Here is a 19,368-nt window from a genome sequence, read left to right as displayed (position 1 = left end):
GGTTGTAATGTTGGTGTGTTCTTGCTGTTGACAGCGAGGAACTTGGGAAAGTAGTGTTGAGGCGCGCGGGACCGTACTGACGCCCGCTGTTTGGCTTTTGCAGGCCGAGGCGGTGAGCCCGAGGGAGGGCGGAGGTGCTGATGATGCCTCGCCTGCCTCCGACCGGCCCGCCTGTCCCGTATGCACCGCCACCTTCTCCTTCAATTCACAAATGCGGCGCCATGTTCGATATGAGCATCCAGAATTTGATACCAGTGAACTGGACTTGGCGGCGCGCGCTTCGGTCACCCAGCGGCGTCTAGAGGAGATCCACATGGAGGTGGAGGAGGATGTGAATCCAGAGGACGACATGGCGCAAACCATGGATCTCCGCTGCCCCTGGTGTGACCTGGACTTTGAGGACAAGGAGCTGTATGACGAACACCTGGAGGAGCACGGGGCCCAGGCCTTCCAGCAGTACCTGACCAGCCTGTATCAGGCGGACGCTTCGCGGGATGGCGGCCATGATGGAAAGGAAGCAAGTCTGGCTACCACCGGTAAGGGTGAGGCACAGAGCACCAAGTGCAGGTTGTGTGAGTACGCATGCAGTGGCGAGCTGAAGATGGAACAGCACGTGGACAAGTGCCACGACGGTCTGCCGCGAGTGTGCGGGCTGTGTGGCGAGCACTGTTCTGATAAGGCGTCCCTGCACGCCCACCTCGTCCACCACTTCAGCGGCGTGATAGAGTGTCCCATCTGCCCCATCAGGTTCTCCAACAAGAATAACTTACTTGCCCACCTACAGTACTACCACGCCTCCGGGTACGTCATTGTGTGTGGCAGCTGCAACACAGAGTTCACTAATTACGAGAAATTCGAGGCCCACCAGGCGCACGAGCACGGCCTCGGGGCGAAGAGGACGTGCGAGATGTGCGAGAAGGAACTGTTCGCTGTGGACTTCGAGGAGCACCTGGCCGAGCACGAGGCTCAGGTGGAGTGGAAGGAGTCTCGTTCGCATGCGTGTAATCTGTGCCAGGCGAGCTTCATGTTCATTTCACACCTGTATCACCACAAGTACCAGGACCACGCCAGCGCCTTTACCTTCAAGTGCAATGAGTGTGAGCGTCGCTTCAGGACGGGACGCATGCTGTCCTCGCACAAGTGGGGACACAGGTACGGCACACACCAGTGTCCCGTGTGTCGCCTTAAGTACAGACAGGTGGACCAGCTCAAGAGGCACCTGCTCACGGTACATCCGGAGATAGAAGGCTACAGCTGCAAGTTCTGCTCCACCATGCTGAAAAATTACTCTACTTACGTGGCGCACCTGAAGTTCAAACACCCCAAGGAGGCTGGCTACGACAAGCGGCCCGTTCGGTGCAGGCTGTGCGGAGAGTCCTTCGCTCACAAGGTGCAGTGGCAGTACCACATGAGGAACCACACCCGCTCCTTGCAGACCTGCGGCATCTGTGGCATCAGCATCAAGAACCTGGAGATCCACATGAACCTCCACACCAGAGAGAAAAAATACGAGTGTCGGGAGTGCGGCGCCGTGTACCACAACAAGGCCAGCTTCCACTTCCACGTGAAGCGCGTCCACATGGGCGAGGAGGTGAGGAAGCACATGTGTGACACGTGTGAGAAAGGCTTCCTTACCCCCGCCGATCTGCGCATCCACATGTCTCGCGTCCACCTCGGTGAGAGGAACTACTGGTGCGCCATCTGCAAAAAAGGCTACAAGAGCAAAGTGTCGCTCACGTACCACCAGCGCCTCCACACAGGGGAGAGACCGCACCTGTGCACCCTGTGTGGCCGCTCCTTCAGGGTGCCTTCCTACCTCAAGCGGCACGTAGAGCACGACCACCGCGCCCAGTACACCGGTATCTACTACAAGCAGGGGCGCCCCAAAAGCCAGGAGGACCGCAGCCGCCCCCGCCGCCACTACCAGCAGCAGTCTGTGGCCCAGCAGCAGGACAAGGAGGTGGCCATTGCGGCGGTGGGGGAGATGAGCGCCGCCATCCCCGAGGTGGTGCAGATCACCGTGCCCATGGAGATGGGCGGCGAGGTGATATCCGCCGTGAGCACCGTGCAGGACATGGGCATGGGGGCCGTGGAGGTGGAACAGGACGGCGTGGTGTACGTGGTGTATGAAAACTGACAGGGGCAACAATTGTGCTGTGTGATAAAAAAAAAAAAAAAAAAAGACACGTTCGGAACGTTATTTTCTGTACATGGAAATATTTTATTTCTCGTTAAGTTATTTACTAAATGCTATTTACTTTCTTATAAAAATCCAATAAAGGAATAAATCTTTTTAGTTGTTTTCCTTGAAACACCGCACCAGGCGGGGCCTCACCGCGGCCCTGGCAGTACTGCTCACTCAGTCATGTCCTGCTCCAGGAGGATGACTCCCAGGCCGTGCTGGTTACCGTGCGGCCCGGCACTCACTGCCGCGCTGCACTGCATACTAGAATAGCTTTTCACTAATATCAGACGACAGACAGGTGTGTGTGGCGGCCGTGGCGAGGCGCGGCGAGACAAGGCTGGTGGGTCCTTCGCCACGCCCGCGTGGCAAGGGTAGGGATTCCTTCTTGGAAGTGTGAATCGGGACTCTTGATCTTGCAGGAAGCGGCTGCCAGCACGCCCTCGCGGTCCCGGCCTTCCTGTACAACCACGCAGCCTGCAGCCTTGCCTGACGAGCATTCCCTCAAGGCGGAGGAAGAAAAGGGAAGCTGGCATGAACCAACTGCCACGCGACGCCTGCCATCAGCGGAGGCCGTTGCCAGCGACACCTTTGATGGCCGCGCTCCGCCACCGCCCCTCTCCAAACAGTGCCCTGTCTGTTTCATTACTTATTTCACCATCAGTGATCTCAGAAATCACTTCAAGAGAATACACTCGGATGTTAAGTATATCAAGTGCGTGCAGTGCAGTGAACAGATTGATGGAAATATTGATGTCTTCTTGGCCCACCGCAAAGGCCACCAGTGCGGGGACGGGGCGGCTGCAGGGCGCGGCGCAAAGACTCGTGAGTGCCGTGTGTGCCACAAGCAGGTGAGGGCCTCAGGCTACTCACACCACATGGCCACCCACAAGCCTGTGTCCTGCCCAAGGTGTAACACGCAGGTGGCGCAGCGCAACCTTAAGCGACACATCAACTACTGCCATGTAAAGTCGGTGATATACCCGTGTGAAGACTGTTCAGCCGTCTACCATGACGCCTCCAACCTGCTCAGCCATCGCAAGAGGAACCACCTCGGGCAGGAGGTGCGACGACACCTGTGCGAGGTATGCGGAAAGAAGTTCATCACCCCGTCTGACCTGCGCACCCACGTGGCTGGCGTGCATCACAACGTGAAGAAGTTTGTGTGCGAGTACTGCGGCCTCAGTTTCAAGATTTCGTCGGCGCTCATGTACCACCGGCGCCTGCACACCGGAGAAAAGCCCCACACCTGCCACGTGTGTGAGCGCTCCTTCATGAAGCCCAACGCTCTGGCCAAACACGTGCGACGTGTGCATGGCCTTGAGTACCATGGGAAATACAGGAAGAGGACCAAGGCAGAGGCTTCATCCAAAGGAGATGCGAGCCAAGTCCCCGCGAACCCAGTGGTGCCTAAATGTGAAGGCGTGGCAGGATCGTCGCTCTCTCAAGAGGAGCAGGGTGGCCCCAGCAGCTTGTCACCCGCGCTGAAAGAGACGGCGCAACAAGAAGCCGAGGACGTGGGCGTGAGAGTGGCGGCTGTGTACTCTCTGGGTGAGGGGGGCGTGGTGCAGGTGGTGAACTTGCACACCCCACAGCCCATCCAAAATCTTACCTACTTCCGTCCTGAAGACCGCGCTGTGGCCCGTTCCTACGACACCTCCGCGCCCCTGCACGCCATAAACTACTACAGGCAGGACGCCGAGGAGCAATACACCGTGGCCGAGCTTCTGCCGCCCCAGAATCCCCACGAACCCTCCCGCACTTACCCTGGCACCGCCTCCTCACCAGAGCCTGCACAGCCCCACTGACCACAGCTCACTCTTGCCCACCGCGCCAGGTTAGCAGGAAACACGCTCATCGTCTGTCTATCTGTGTTTATCTTTATTTATTTATTTTTTTTTCTCTCTCTCTCTCTCTCTCTCTCTCTCTCTCTCTCTCTCTCTCTCTCTCTCTCTCTCTCTCTCTCTCTCTCTCTCTCTCTCTCTCTCTCTCTCTCTCTCTCTCTCTCTCTCTCTCTCTCTCTCTCTCTCTCTATATATATATATATATATATATATATATATATATATATATATATATATATATATATATCACTCACTGTATACTTTTGCACTTTGGTATTTTCTGAGGCGATTTCTCATCATCATATATTAGACTGGTACATCGGCAAGGGAAGGGCCTGGGCGGAATCCAGGTGAAAGTGAATGCTCATAAAGAAGACGTTAGGTGTCACAAACGCGATAGACGGGTTGGGAATGATCAATATGCGTGTGCCAGGACACACCCGCGGCTAGTGACAAGGAAAACTCCACCACAGACTTCTTTTTGCTAGTTTCCTTAAGGCTGTGCGACACCAAAAGCACTGCGTGCAGAATGAGTGAATACAGTAGTGTGTGTGTGTGTGTGTGTGTGTGTGTGTGTGTGTGGGTGGGTGGGTGGATGAGTGGCTGGGTGTTTGTGGTTGGTGGCTGTGTTTGTGGCAGAGAGATGCCTCAGCGCAGTGTCCCAAACAGCAGGTGAGGGACAGTGTGGAGAGTCTGCTGACTGCCTGCTGTCTTTCAGGTGGGTCCGCGGCATCGAGGTGCAGCGCAGGCTGCCCCGCCCTCTGCTTCCACCCGCCGGGTGATCACCGTTCCTTCCACATTTAGGAAATGTCCTCAGTGTCCTACCATCTTCCTGGACCACCTACAGCTGGCGCAGCACCTCGCACAGTTGCACCGGGACCACCAGCAGGAGCGACAGTGCCTTCGCTGCCAGAAACACTTCGTCACCTATGAAGACCACACGGCGTGCGAGCCTTGTCTTCACACGCTGCGCCACAACGTGGTGCCCAACAAAATGACGCCCGAGGACACCCGCCACGCGGATTCTTGTTTGTCGACTGAAATGGAGTGTGGTCATTGTCACCAAAGCTTCAAGTCGAGGGCCCTGGCCGAGCTGCACTGCTTGTCCACAGGCCACGACATGGAGCGTGTTACTGACACTGTTAACGAAAAACCAAAGCATGAGGAGGGAAGCAAGACGACGATGAAACAGAAAAGTCCGAAGATGTCTCAGACCTCCCTGGTCCCGCCTCTGGTGTAGATCCTTCTGCTAATAATAACAGTTACAGAAGCAGCAGCAGTAAAATTTGTCAAAAGACTGCAAGCAAGACCAGTGATAGTCACCTGCGGCGGGGACGCAAGCGTAGGCTGATTCGCAAGAACCAGACGGCATGCGAGGTGTGCGGCGACGAGTGCGGTTCAGTCTCCAGCCTGTATGCACACCTGCGGTCGAGCCACCCTGAACTGTTCCCTTTCCCGTGCGGGGTGTGCGAGCGGCGGTTCAGCTTGGAGGCCAGCGCTAGGGAGCACGAGCGGCGCCATGCTTTTGGTGAGCTGCAGTGCCCTGCCTGCCCCCTCAGATTCTCTCGCATGTCCCACCTGCACCACCACACCGTGCACCACCACCCGGACTTCACTAACTTCCCCTGCCAGTACTGCGGCGCCGTTAGCCCAACGGTGGACGCGTTGCACTCCCACATCAAGATACACCACGGGGACCGCCTCGGTCTGCCCGCCTCCTTCACCTGCGAGGTGTGCCAGGAAACCTTCCACACCGGCAAGGCTCTGGCGCGCCACCGCTTTAGTCGCCACCCTGGCACAGCGGAGTGCAACATCTGTGGAGCCCAGGTGGGCCGACGCTACCTCAGTAAGCACATCAATGCTGTGCACACCAAGGAAAAGATTCACAAGTGTGATCAATGTGACAAAGACTTCTACTCACGCACCAGCCTCACGGGACACCAGAAGAGGCAGCACGGGCCCAGGAAGCACCTGTGTCACCTGTGTGGCAAGGGATACGTGCATAACGTGGAGTTGCAGCGGCACCTTAAAGCGCACCGCAACCAGCGGGACTTCAAGTGTGACTTCTGCGGACGATCGTTCCTAAAGGCTGTGGACTTGACGTACCACCGGCGTTCCCACACGGGGGAGCGGCCCCACCAGTGTCGCCTGTGCCCCGAGGCCTTCATCAAACCGCTCGGCCTACGCAAGCACATGCTCAAACACACGACTGTCAAGAAAGTAAAGAGACTCAAGTATTCAAAAAAGAAGATAGATGAGTTGACTTCTTCAGTGATAGAACCGGACGAGGAGGAGGTGGAGGGCGGTGTCAACACCACTCCCAACCTCGATCACGCTCAGCCCTCACCGCAGGACCTACCAGACGCCCAGCACCTCACACAGCCCATACACGGCTTCCCAGACCCCACGGCCGTGCCATCTCCGCAGCCACAGCCAGAATTACAGCATTTGGCGCCCACAGACCTACAGGTGCAGCAGCTGTCTGTCACAGATTTGGACGGCAACCACCTGGAGGGACAGCTGCAGCTGTCACAAGTTGTTGATGACCTCAGCAGCGGCGAGTTGCTGGAGATGGGACCGGGACTCCTGCTGGAGGCCACAGACGTTCGTGGCGGCCACCAGGGCGTCGTGGAAAGTGGGGATGTGGACGAGGCTAAGGGAGGGAACGAGGCGACGGAGAACGAGGTCGGCCAGCAGTCTCAGCCCGTCCAAGTTATATATGTTCATTTTATGGATGCTGCGCTCTGAGTCCCATCTCGATCACCGACCATGCATCCTCTGTGATAATTCCCCGCGGTTCCTTCGCTGTCTTCCCTGCTACTCACATTAGTCAATAGTCTGTTCATTAAAGTTTGTCAAATATTATTGTTTTTTATTCTTTTATTTCCTGCCATCCACTGACGCTTGCTGGAAAGACGCAACAAAAAATTAATGGTGGGCTGAGGCGATGGTGGAGACTCCTGATATGAAACGCTGAAATGAGAAATTGCAACACACACACACACACACACACACACACACACACACACACACACACACACACACACACCGCGTAGTGTAGTGGTTAGCAGGCTCGACTCAATCGAGAGGGCTGGGATCGAGTCCCGGGAAGCGGTGAGGCAAATGGGCAAGCCTCTTAATGTGTGGCCCCTGTTCACCTAGCAGTAAATAGGTACGGGATGTAACTCGAGTGGTTATGGCCTCACTTTCCCGGTGTGTGGAATGTGTTGTGGTCTCAGTCCTACCCGAAGATCGGTCTATGAGCTCTGAGCTCGCTCCGTAATGGGGAAGACTGGCTGGGTGACCAGCAGACGACAGAGGTGAAATTACACACACACACACACACACACACACACCACATCACTAAGTCCCTCATACCTCGTGAATGACGTTCCGCCACTAATGGGCGTGTGGTTTGTCATCTCTGCAGGACACTGGAGAAGCCTCCGAGATGAGCGTGTCGGTGAAGGCAAACGAGGACACGGAGCAGGAAGGGAAGACTCCAAGACCTCCTCCCTGCGCAGACCCGCAGCCAGAGATTCAAGACTCGAATGTCCTCACCTCCCATCTTGTGGACGGCAGCCTGACATGTGGATGCGGCGTCAAGTCCACATCCGAGGCGGAGCATGTGGAACACGTCCTGACGCACGTTGGTGGAGCCTTCCGGTGCCCTCAATGTGACTGCTCCTACACGTCCTCCCCGCTGCTCGCCAGACACCAACGGCTCGTCCACTCTCCAGACGGTCCAAGAGGGCGAGGCGTAAGTAGTTCTCTGTCAGCTTTGAGGCGCGGAAGTGACGCGTGCCGTTGTGGTGAGGCTGTGGGTGGAGATCTGCTGGGCCACGCCCGCGTGCACCTGACGGGACGGGAGGAGTGCCCAGTGTGTGGCATCAGACTGGTGACGGCGCGGGCACTAGAGATCCACGTGGAGCGGAAACACTCGCCCTTCCTCATTGCCTTCTTGAAGGACGAGGAGGCGCCACAGGAGGGCGAGGCGGGGGAGGAGGATGGCTGCGTACAGCCAGTGAGGTGCGACGTGTGCGGCAAGGTTGTGTCCACTACTTCCCGTCTAGCGCGCCACCGCTACCTGCACCACTCCGAGCACTACCCGTGGCCATGCGCCGCCTGCACCCTCGCCTTCCCCTCTCCAAACGCCCGACGCCTTCACATCTGCCCAAACCTTAGGAAAAAAGATGGAGAGGAGTCTTCTACAGGACTGAGACACGAGTGTTCCATTTGCAACGTGGTGTTTAAGTTGGCGCCGAGTCTTGGGCGTCACATGCGGCGGGCGCATGGCATCGAGACCGCGCCCTTCTCGTGCCCAGTGTGTAGTCGAGCCATGGCGTCCCGTAAGGCTCTCACAGACCACCTGCGGTGCCATCGGAGGCAAGGTTTCCCGTGTGAATTCTGCGGCGCCAAGCTCAAGACAGTGGACTCGCTCAACGTGCACGTAAACGAAATCCACACCCACGTGGTGCGCTTTCAGTGTAAGCTGTGCCCGCAGGTGTTCTTCTCGTCTGGCAGACTGTCGTACCACATGAAGCGCCAGCACACTGACCGCCGTTCATACACCAACCTGTGCCACCTGTGCGGCAAGGCGTACCCGTATCCCAGTGAGCTGCGACTACATCTGCGCTCACACCGTAACGAGCGGCCCTACAAGTGTGACCAGTGCCAGAAAACCTTCCTCAAGCAGGGTGACCTCACTTACCACAAGCGGTCACACACGGGTGAACGGCCACACAAGTGTCCTCACTGCGACGCTCGGTTCCCTCGGCCGAACACGCTCAGGAGTCACATCCGCTACCAGCACCGCGAGACTGTCGACGTGGGCACCGTCACCACCGCCGCCGCCTCTACCACCAGCACCACTACCACCATCACCACTACCACCATAACCTCCACCACCACTACCTCCGTAAGTACCACCACCACCACCACTGCTAACATCACCGCCACGACTGCCGTCACCGCCAACAGTGTTGCCACCACCATCACTGCTGCCTCCACCAACATTACAGAGGCACCGACCCCAACTACCACCGTTGCCCCCTACGTGCCTGGCGCCCCCGCCGCAGACTCTGTAGTGTCTTCGGCACCTTATCTCACTACAGTGAACGCGGCGGGTTTCCCGACCCGCCCATCCGCCGTGGCCGTCATGACAGTGCCGGGAGGCGTGCCGCGCGCCCCCGCCCCCCCTACCCTGGTACCCGTGGTGGAGGGCCAGCTAGTAAATACTGTGGTGGGGGGCCATATGACCGAGATGCAGCCTGTGCAGTACGTTCAGGTGGACGGGTTACCGGGAGGTCAGGCGGTGCAGGCCGTGCCCCACACCGTACAGGGCCTGGAGTATGCCGAGGCCGCCACACTACCCTACCAGATAGTTCATCTACAAATCCTGCAGTAACACGAGTCCTCCATCTGAATGTGGTGGGGCGGAGCGTGCCTCTTGGGCTCTGCTCTGCCATGGAATGCGTATCAATAAACTGGAAAAAAAGAAATGACTTCAGGAATGTGACAGACACTCACAGGTCAGTTCTCGTGATGAAGGCAGTGGTTGTGTTCATGTTCTCTCCCAACATCCCCCACTCTTGTGTGCCGCCCTTCCAGTCCTCGCCCCGGGCCACGGATGCGTCACCTGGGGTTGCGCTGACTGGTGGCGCCGATAAAGCTTGTTTGCGATTTTTCTACATGAACTTTTCCATTGATTTGTAAATAAAAACCATCCACCTTACAGTCTTTTTGATTACAAATCCATCACATGCTGGCTTCTCTTAGCTGGCGACGGAAGGTGCAGTACGCGGGTGAGTAGGGAGGCGGCCAGGACGTGAAGATGAACATCGGTAGGAGGGAAGGCGGGAGAGGGAGGGACCGACGTTGGAGGTGGGAAGAGACAAGAAGAGGCAAGGGTGAGTGCGCGGTTTCCTGCAACCCTGCATGGCGCATTGCCCTGCAGGGGAAGCGCCGCCCTCGCCGCCTGCAGGTATTCGTCAAGGTAACAGTGATCTGCTGTGTGCATCGGGAGGTTTTTCAGCCAACAGTGACGTCAACGGCAGCGCGAAGGCCACAGGCGCGGGGCAGGTGTGGACAGGGCAGATGTGAAGGTCGCCGCTGAGCACAGGTGTGTCTAGCATGCAGGTATGTGTGCATGGCATAACACCACATACATTTTGTTTCCTCATCTCTCCCCCCTCTCTCTCTCTCTCTCTCTCTCTCTCTCTCTCTCTCTCTCTCTCTCTCTCTCCCTCTCCCACCCTCCAAAGAGTCACGTGTGTGGAAGCCATTCATGTTCATACACCGGTGTTTTTCCTATGTAATGTTGCTTGTTTTACAGGCGCGAGTGTTCGCTGGCGACCTGAGAAGTTATAAGTTAGCCTGTATCCCATGCTGGGTTTCACACACACACACACACACACACACACACACACACACACACTAGAGAAAACGGGAAGAGGCTAGAGAAAAACGTGAAGCTTGTCAAGGGTAACTATTATATATCAATCTACAGGTGTTTCATACACGCGGATGAGATGGAACAGGAGTGAGGTGTGGAGGAGGAAATACCTTCTTTGTATGCTACTATCTAAACGCCTCTCCTCCTTTTAGTCATTTATTTCAACAACTGATTGCAGTATTATAGACTATTTTGATAACAAGGTACATGAGCTTACCACGGTCCCGATGAACGTAGAACCTGCTTTGAAGAGTTTCCATTTACGTGACGAATTGGCAACGCGACCAAATTAGGCTTACTGTCTCCCCCTTCCCCATCATTCCCCTCCCTTCCACCCTCCCGTCTCCCTCTCCACCCTCCCGTCCCTCTAGCCACCCTCCCTACCATTACTCCCCCTCCCCTGCATCTCTCCCTACCGAAGCCCCGCCCCAACTTCCTTCATGAGTGAACCGCGAGCGAGACAAACTCACACACAGCCAGTACGGCGGCGAGTGACGAGGGAACACTGCGTCTCAGTGATGCTTCACTTTGCTCTGTGAACCCAGTGCCGGACCTGTCCCCCACCTCACAGCCTCCCTGTGCCTGACTGCTGTGGCCGTGGTATGGCGTGAGGCGGGTGTGCTGTGAACTGTTGGCAGTCTCGCCTGATCCTCGGTGTGATGCGAGCTGCACATTGACGCTCCTTCTCCCAGCCAGCCTTGTATGTGAATGGCGAGCCACGACCAGTGAAAGTTGTGTCGAGCCACGCAGGTAGAAAGTAGCGAAACGTGTTGGGCAGCCCAGGGGGACTTGTGATGCCGTCACTGGCGCCCGAGACACTTGTAGTGCTCCCCGCCGCTGACTCTGAAGATCAATGTCTCTTTCATCGGCGCCGGGGCCTCCCGGCTTTAGTAACTGAAACTTTAAGCTGACGTGTTGTCTCGCACTAACTGAAGCTGTTTTGGCACGGATTCATCTGATCCGTTCCTTCAACATCCTACCGTCACAGTCACGTGGCAGTGCTTCGCTGAGCAGGACGAGGAGGCACGCCTCACGACCGAGAACACCACCTCCGTGACTGCTGCGGGAGGGTGAGCCCGCCTGCCGCGCCTCCCCCGGGACGCGCCTGTCGGGGAGATGGTCGAACACTTGCGGCGGCCGTCACACCACCTGATGCCTCCGCGCTGCACAGAACGCCGCCGCTCGTTCTGCCGCCGCCTGATAGTCTCACTATCTTATCGGGCTTCACGTGTGCAGGCAAGGGGTGGTGGTCTTGGCGGAGTGTGTGCCACCAACAGTCACCTCTCATCCTCACCGCTGCGACCACTGTGTGCGTCTGTTGTGCAACGTCCTCGCTTCGTGGTGTACAGTGACAGGGTCGTTGTTGCGGGGTAAGGCTCACGGTGATGCGTGGAGCGTAGAGAACAGTGACGAGGAGAGAGTGTTGTGAGATGAAAGGAGAGGGGAGGGGGAGTGCATTATAGTGACTACCACTGCTGCTACACATCGCGAGGGATTTGTTTATGTGTTTGTGGCAGGAAGCAGAGTGGAGCACAGTAGCAGTTGTGGGCTGCGGCACAGTCAGCAGTCATTCGCCGTGACCACTGACCCATATTCACACACCGTCCGTCGTCGCTGCTGTAGACACCAAGTGGTACGACGGTGGTGCTGCTTCAGCCGAGCCGCTGCCGCGCCACCCCAGTGAATAGCTCTTTTGCCTGTCGCGTGGTGCTCCGTCGCTGACAGAGGAGCTGACGGGTGACACTACACATCAGGGGGCGTGGTGCCCGATCCAGCTGTGCCTCAGGCATGAGCGGCGGCAACAAGTGGGTGGGGGAGGCACTATGCCTGCCCACCGCCCCCTGACTGAGTGACATGCACGGCGGCACTCCTCCCCGCGGCACTCTATGGCTCACGCCCCATGCGACGCACGCCCACCCTCATCACCAACCTGCCCGCCACCCACAGACGACGAGGCCTTCAAACACAGTGCTCAGATATTTGTAAGTTACGATCGGAGTCAAAACGTGAATAGAGAGTCAAAGTTGGGGCGAGCATCCCCAGGCCCGGGGCAGCGACTGTACCCGTCGTGGCCCGCCCTCGCCGATATACATTTTATTGATAGTTCATCAGGCTCGGAGGAGGACGGGAGTGAGTGTGGGCGCCGGAGGAGAGGCGAGGGCGCGTGCGAGGGCGGCCAGGAGGCTGGCGGGGAAGATGTGGTATTGATCCATGACGAAGTGTGCGCAGCGGAGAAGGGAAGCACCAGTGCTACGGTGGGAGGTGGCGAGCACGCAGCAGCGTCGCGCCGCTCCTGCTGCCATGACGGAGGCCGGGCAGCTGTGGTCAGCGCAGGAGGCAGCGGTGTTTGTATGATGAAACATAAGGGCGGGCCCTTGGTGATTGCCCAGGACCACGGCGACCACGACAAGCCCCATGCCTCCATGGCAGCCTCCGACGCCGCCCTTCAGCAGCAGCCCTCAGGCTCGACCACTACTATGGTCACCACCACCGGCGGCGGCGGCGGCGCCCCCCTGCGATCCGCCTTGAAACGGGCGGGACAAAAGAGCAGAGGACACCGTGTCTGTATTAATGAAGCGAAAAACGAGTGTTTAGAGGCCGACTATGTGATTGTTGTGCACGAGGAAAGTGAACCTCAACTGGTGTCCATCAGGGCGTTCGACCTGAGCCTGGCGCCCGCTGCCCCTGGCGTGGAGCAGCTCACGCTCTCCCCGCCCGAGGGCTACAAGGACTGCTTCACCCACGCCGTCCACGAGACCATCGTCGATGACTCAGGTGAGTTTTTTTGTGTTTTGTGTTCTTGGGAGTGGAGATCGGTGACTTCTTGCCGCCCTGAGGCAGGACGACAGGAAGTGGCCAGCCTCGACTCTCTCTCTCTCTCTCGCTCTCACCTTCTGTTTGGCGAGTGTTCTCAACGAGAACAAACATCAACTACACTGTATGCTCTACGTGGCAGGCAGTGTTGTGACCGCAATGTGTGCAGGAAACACTGGCTGCTGGAGGTCAGCGGGCCAGTGATCCCCATGGCGCCGCGCCCTCAGGCTTCATACATAACGTAGCCACGGCCTTCAGTGAGGCGGGGCAGTGTTTGGCACGGTCTGATTCATTCGATCTTGATATAAGGCTTTATCAGCACGCTGACCGAGCAAAACACTGAGCCACAACGTTATCCCGGAGACTTAACGACACACACACACACACACACACACACACACACACACACACACAGTTTATTATTGACCTCATTGTGTATTATAAGATAATAGAAAATCACCACACACACACACACACACACACACACACACACACACACACACACACACACACTTCCCACATTCATCAGATTATCATACCCACACAGGCCTGAAGGGACACCACACGCCGCCTGTCATGGCATCAGGTATCACCAATGTGCTAATGTGTAAGTGGGAGGCGGAAGAAAGCAAGGAGGGGCGAGCCGTGTGCCGCGAGGCGAACACGCTCGTCGGACACTAGGAATTACACTCAAAACATTGCTGTCACGCTCTTCTGGTTACACCGCGGCTGACGATCTCCCCACGGCAGCCCCGAGTGTTTGTCTTCCCGCGCTTTCTCCCTGTTAGCTTCCGTCGGGCGGGAGAGAAGACCCGTCACCCGTCCCTCCCCCGTCAAGACACAGAAGCCTCCCGTCCACTCCTGTCCGTCAGCGTGGTCAGCAACTGATCCGCCGGACATCAGGAGAAATTATTCGCTTCCGGCCACTTGTGTTGTTTCCTCCCTCCAGGTATTGTGTCTGGAGGAAGGGGAAGAGGAGAGGAGGGGCGGAGGGACGGGAGAGGATGGGTGGGGTTTCTTTCCTTCTTCCTTCCTCACGTGTCCCATTCCTCTCCTCCTCCCTTCCTCCACTCCTCCCCTTCTCCCTTACCTTCACCGTACGGGACCCTTCTCCCCATCTCAGTGATTCACCTGCCTGCCTCCACCCTCACCTTGCTATACCTGTTCTCCTCTCACTCACTCACATGCTCCTTCCTCTTGTTTCCTACCATGTATCCTTCTCTCTCTCTCTCTCTCTCTCTCTCTCTCTCTCTCTCTCTCTCTCTCTCTCTCTCTCTCTCTCTCTCTCTCTCTCTCTCTCTCTCTCTCTCTCTCTCTCTCTCTCTCTCTCTCTCACTTCTCACTATATTATTCTCTCACTCACTCCTCACTTTACCATTCATTCATCTGCCTCTTGACACCTTACCTTACCTGTCCTCTCATTAATTCACCTTGTTTCCTCTTTCTCTTACCTTACCTCTACCTTCATCTGTATTACCAAGCCTCTCACATGCCTACCTCTCCTTTCTATTCTCTGCCTCTCTATACCTTACCTTACCTGTCCTCTCAAAGTTTCCCATCTTACCTTCCCTGCCCCTTCACCTGTGTTCCTATGCCTGTCACACACCTGCCCGCCTCTCCATGCCAATCCCACCACACCTGCCGGGAGCTCGGAGCAGGTACTCGTGGTGGTGGTGGTGGTATTGGTGGTGGCGGCCCCGGGCGAGTGAAAACCTTACAAGAGTGAAAGGTGAGGAGCCTCGGGCGGTGTTGTTGTTGTTGTTGGTGTTGTTATGATGGTGATGATGTGTGTTTGTCATCAGCAGGTGGTGTTCATTTGCTATCTCACGTACTGATCTCTCGACTATACGGCTTTCTAACGTTGTGTCTCTTGTCTCTTGTCTCTCTCTCTCTCTCTCTCTCTCTCTCTCTCTCTCTCTCTCTCTCTCTCTCTCTCTCTCTCTAAATTAAAAGCATTCAATTGTTTTTGTTACGATTTTAATGACGCGTTAGTCGTATGTCACGCTCTCTCTCTCTCTCTCTCTCTCTCTCTCTCTCTCTCTCTCTCTCTCTCTCTCTCTCTCTCTCTCTCTCTCTCTCTCTCTCTCTCTCTCTCTGACTCAGTGTTTTTACCGCATACTTTTTATTTTTGCCTCTCTCCTTCCTTCCTCTCTACCTCCCTTCCCTCCTTCCTTCCTTCTTTCCTTCCTTCAGTCCATCACTTCTTTATTCCGTCCCTTCCTTCCCGTCATCAACTTTCTCTTCGATTCTCATGTTTGTTTTACTTTCTCTTCCTCTTCATCCTCTCGTCTTCCTCTTCCTTTCCTCTCCTTTCTCGTCATGCTTGCTTTCCCTCCATCGCTCCTTCATATCACGCATTTCTCTCTCTCTCTCTCTCTCTCTCTCTCTCTCTCTCTCTCTCTCTCTCTCTCTCTCTCTCTCTCTCTCTCTCTTTCCATATGATTATTCTAGACACATACTATTTCTTTTCCTCTTCTCCTTCCTCCTCCTTCTCCTTCCTCCTCCTCCTCCTTCCTCCTCCTCCTCCTCCTCCTCCTCCTCCTCCTCCTCCTCTCCCCATCATTATCTAAGTATTGAACCTAAACATAAATAAACATGAAAAAATACTTTGACATTCCAACTTCATATTTCCTTATTTTTTTCCCCTTTTCCTTCCCTTTCCCTTCCTCCTCCCACGCCTCCTCTTGACGTCTCTCTCTCTCTCTCTCTCTCTCTCTCTCTCTCTCTCTCTCTCTCTCTCTCTCTCTCTCTCGTTGTCATGGAAACGGCGCCTTTTGAACGAGAGATTGCCACCATTACTACCAGGTTTCCTCCCTCCCGTTACCTCCATTCCTCCTCCTCCTCTCCTCCTCCTCCTCCTCCTCCTCCTCCTCCTCCTCCTCCTCCTCCTCCTCCTCCTCCTTCCTTGAGTACAAATGAGATCCTGAATCCATTTGGCATATTCCTCCTTCTCTTCCTCATGTGCCTCTCTCTCTCTCTCTCTCTCTCTCTCTCTCTCTCTCTCTCTCTCTCTCTCTCTCTCTCTCTCTCTCTCTCTCTCTCTCTCATGTCTTGTGATATCTTTATTTATCGTTCTGTTTCTTTCCCTTTTTATTCACTCCGTTGTGCTTTTTCTCCCTCTTCCTCATTCCTTTCGTTCTCATTTGCATCCTCCTCCTCCTCCTCCTTTTCTTCTCTTGTCCTCATTTTCTTCTATCCAACCTTTGCGACTCTTTCATTTATCTTTTCCCTCGTTTTTCCTCCTCATTTTTAGTCACTCTGTGGTGCTTTTTCTTCCTCCACTTTTATTATCCTCTCCTTTGAACTCACTCTCATTCGTGTCCTAGTTTTTCCTCCTCCTGCTCCCCTTCTTCCTCCTCCTCCTCCTCCTCCTCCTCCTCCTCCGCTACATTACCGATATCCGCCTTGGTGAGGTGGGTGCCCGGAGCCTCAACAAAATTAACTACTGACGATAAACTGATTGATGGGATATGAATGAATATCAAGCGAAGACTGCATTATGTAGGGAGCAAGGAGGAGGAGGAGGAGGAGGAGGAGGAGGAGGAGGAGGAGGAGGAGGAGGAGTGATGGTGATGGTCCAGGATGATGATGATAGTAAGGAGAAGGAAGAGAAGTAGGAGGAGAAGGAGGAGGAGAAGATGCGTGGTGAATCAGTGGGTTAGGAGGTGAAAGGAAGGAGGAAGAAGGGGAGGAGGATTGAAGTGAAGTGTTATGAGATGATGGTTTGCCGCTAGACACTTCAGAAAGATGACGAAGGGAGGAAAGAAGGTCAGATGGCGAGGGGGAAGAAAGAAGGTCAACTGGGTGATCTAGTGGAGGGTGTAGGAGTGTAGAATGTTCATCACACGCTACACTGCACTCAGCAAACACTCCTGCACTTGCACACTCAATCAGCGGTGTTTGTTTAAAGATTTACGTGTTGTTAGATCATTTTATCGCAGCCTGGAGTACGTTTTCTGAGTTTTCTCTTATTTTTGTTACCTTCAAAGGTGTCTTTTGATTAAATCGACTTGTGGACTCGATCTTTTGTTTCGTGAGAATTTTTACCTTTTATTTATTTTTTTTTTTTTCGTGGGTTTTGCTTCTTTTTTTTTTTTTTTTTTGTCTGCAAACCACCAGCGAGGATTTGTCATTGTATCTGGTGGTGGCTGTAATAATGGTGGTAATTGTGGTAGTGGTGGTGGTGGTGGTGGTTAGTGTGGTGGTGAATAACGACCTTTCAACCTTCATAAAGCAAAACACAGAAGCTTTCATGAGTTATTCACAGTTCACGTGTTTTATCTTTCACAAGTTACGTCAAAAGTGTTTCCACGGATGAAGTGTTAAAAATAATCCACCTGCTCCTCCTCTTCCTCCTCCTCCTCTTCTTCCTCCTTCTCGTATTGCTATTTCTCCTTCCTCTCCTCCTCTTCCTCCTCCTGCTCCTCCTCCTATGCAGCTGCGGTTACAAGGAAGAAAAATGTGAAGGACTTCCGAAGCTTATAAACAAATTGAAGATGACACTCGTTTTTCACCCCCCTCCCCCCCACACACACAAACGTATCATCCCTCACCACAATTTATCTTAAAGTTCTCACACACACGCACACACACGAAAAGATCACTCCTCCCACTCCCTCTCTCCCCTCCACACCACAACTCGTCTTAAAAAGAAGTTCCTGCCATTATCATTCAACACCACGAGGCACACGCGCCCACAATAAAAAAGTAAGTAAAAAAAAGTAGTAGTGTGGAGGAGAGCCGAGCAAGGTGGAGGAAAACTTATACTGAAGACGTGGTATGCATATCTTTAATTCCCAGCACAGGTAACCATATTTTACCTGGCCCATTAGTCCACGTAACCTTCGCTTGTAGTTGATGTGGGACCGCCGTGGCTTGCCTTTACGAGCCGGACGAAGCTCACGATAATTCCACCTGAGATTTAGTGGTAAAAGAGGAAATGATGGATAATTTGGGAGCTCCGGAGCGGCGCGGGAAAAAAAGGGGTAAAACTCGGCAAGCAGTCCACGGCAGAGTAAGGGTAAATATTTCAGATCCTAAGTGGCTTGCTAATGGGCAGAACATAATGGCTGTTCTTTCAGGTCATTTTACTTTACTTTTCCTTTAATTTTGCCTGTTTCTGTCTTTCGTAATGCGCAGGAGGGAATGTTAGAAAATTACCCGATGCTGTGATGCAAGAGCGATTAGGAATGCACTGTACGTTCTGTGTTACGAATACATTATCTTGCTGGTTACACAGTATTTATGGCCACTTAGGAATGCTGGATTTTTAGAAATTATCTTCAGAATACATTATCTTTAAGACTCCATGCTGGGAATACACTGCTTTAGCATTACGCAATCTTGGGAATGGCATTACAGGAATACTCTCTCTTAGGAATACGCTTTAACAGGAATAAATCACCACTGGAATACATATCTTAGGAATATACTATCATTGGAAAACACTATCACTGGAATTAACTATCTTAGGAATACACCGTTTCTGAAATTCACTATCTTATGAATACACTATCACTGGAACTCACTATCACTGGAATAAGATATCACTGGATTACACTATCATTGGAATTCACTATCTTAGAAATACATTACCACTGGAATACACTATCTTAGGAACACACTATCACTGGAGTGCACTATATTAGGAATACATCATTACTGGAATACACTATCTTAGGAATACACCGTCACTGGAATGCACTATCTTAGGAACACACCGTCATTGGAATCCACTATCTTAGGAATCTGAATACATTATCTCAAAAATTCACTAGAGATACAATATCTTGGAATTTACTATCTTAATACACAATCATCACTATCTTCACGTAGCACCATCACCAAAAAAATACACTATCTTTTATCTCTATCTCACCAATACAACAAATTACAACTACAACAAATACAATATACATTCCATTCTTTCGATAAGTGTATTTCCGCTCGGTGAATTCAATGCGCCAGTCAGCATCAGTAATACAATAACTCTCAAAGATCCGTGGCAAGATTACGTTACATAACCCACTTTTACGTTCCATTCTGGGGGTCGTTCTCTCTTGTGGCGTTACTTT

The 19,368-nt window shown here is 53.9% G+C and overlaps 2 protein-coding genes across 3 annotated transcripts in view; both read left to right on the top strand.

Moving 5' to 3' along the window:
* LOC123510560 (PR domain zinc finger protein 5-like) overlaps positions 1-9,760 on the top strand; it is a 33,101-nt gene extending 23,341 nt beyond the window's left edge. Inside the window, exon 6 of one of the 2 annotated variants that reach the window (XM_045265834.1) lies at positions 7,457-9,760. In XM_045265834.1, coding sequence (XP_045121769.1) covers positions 7,457-9,433 — 1,977 coding nt within the window. In that variant the 3' untranslated portion in view covers positions 9,434-9,760. Of the gene's footprint in view, positions 1-103; positions 2,293-7,456 lie in introns of those variants that run through there. The other variant, XM_045265833.1, reaches the window with a different exon arrangement.
* Positions 9,761-10,957: 1,197 nt separating this feature from the next.
* LOC123510558 (SH3 domain-containing protein C23A1.17-like) overlaps positions 10,958-19,368 on the top strand; it is a 99,487-nt gene continuing 91,076 nt past the window's right edge. Inside the window, exon 1 of the mRNA XM_045265831.1 lies at positions 10,958-13,255. Coding sequence (XP_045121766.1) covers positions 12,367-13,255 — 889 coding nt within the window. The 5' untranslated portion in view covers positions 10,958-12,366. The remainder of the gene's footprint in view (positions 13,256-19,368) is intronic.

Source organism: Portunus trituberculatus, chromosome 29 (genome assembly GCF_017591435.1).
Source record: "Portunus trituberculatus isolate SZX2019 chromosome 29, ASM1759143v1, whole genome shotgun sequence".
Taxonomy (NCBI): Eukaryota; Metazoa; Arthropoda; class Malacostraca; order Decapoda; family Portunidae; genus Portunus; species Portunus trituberculatus.
The sequence above is the reverse complement of the archived record's forward strand: the minus strand, read 5'-3'. Positions and strand labels throughout refer to the sequence as shown.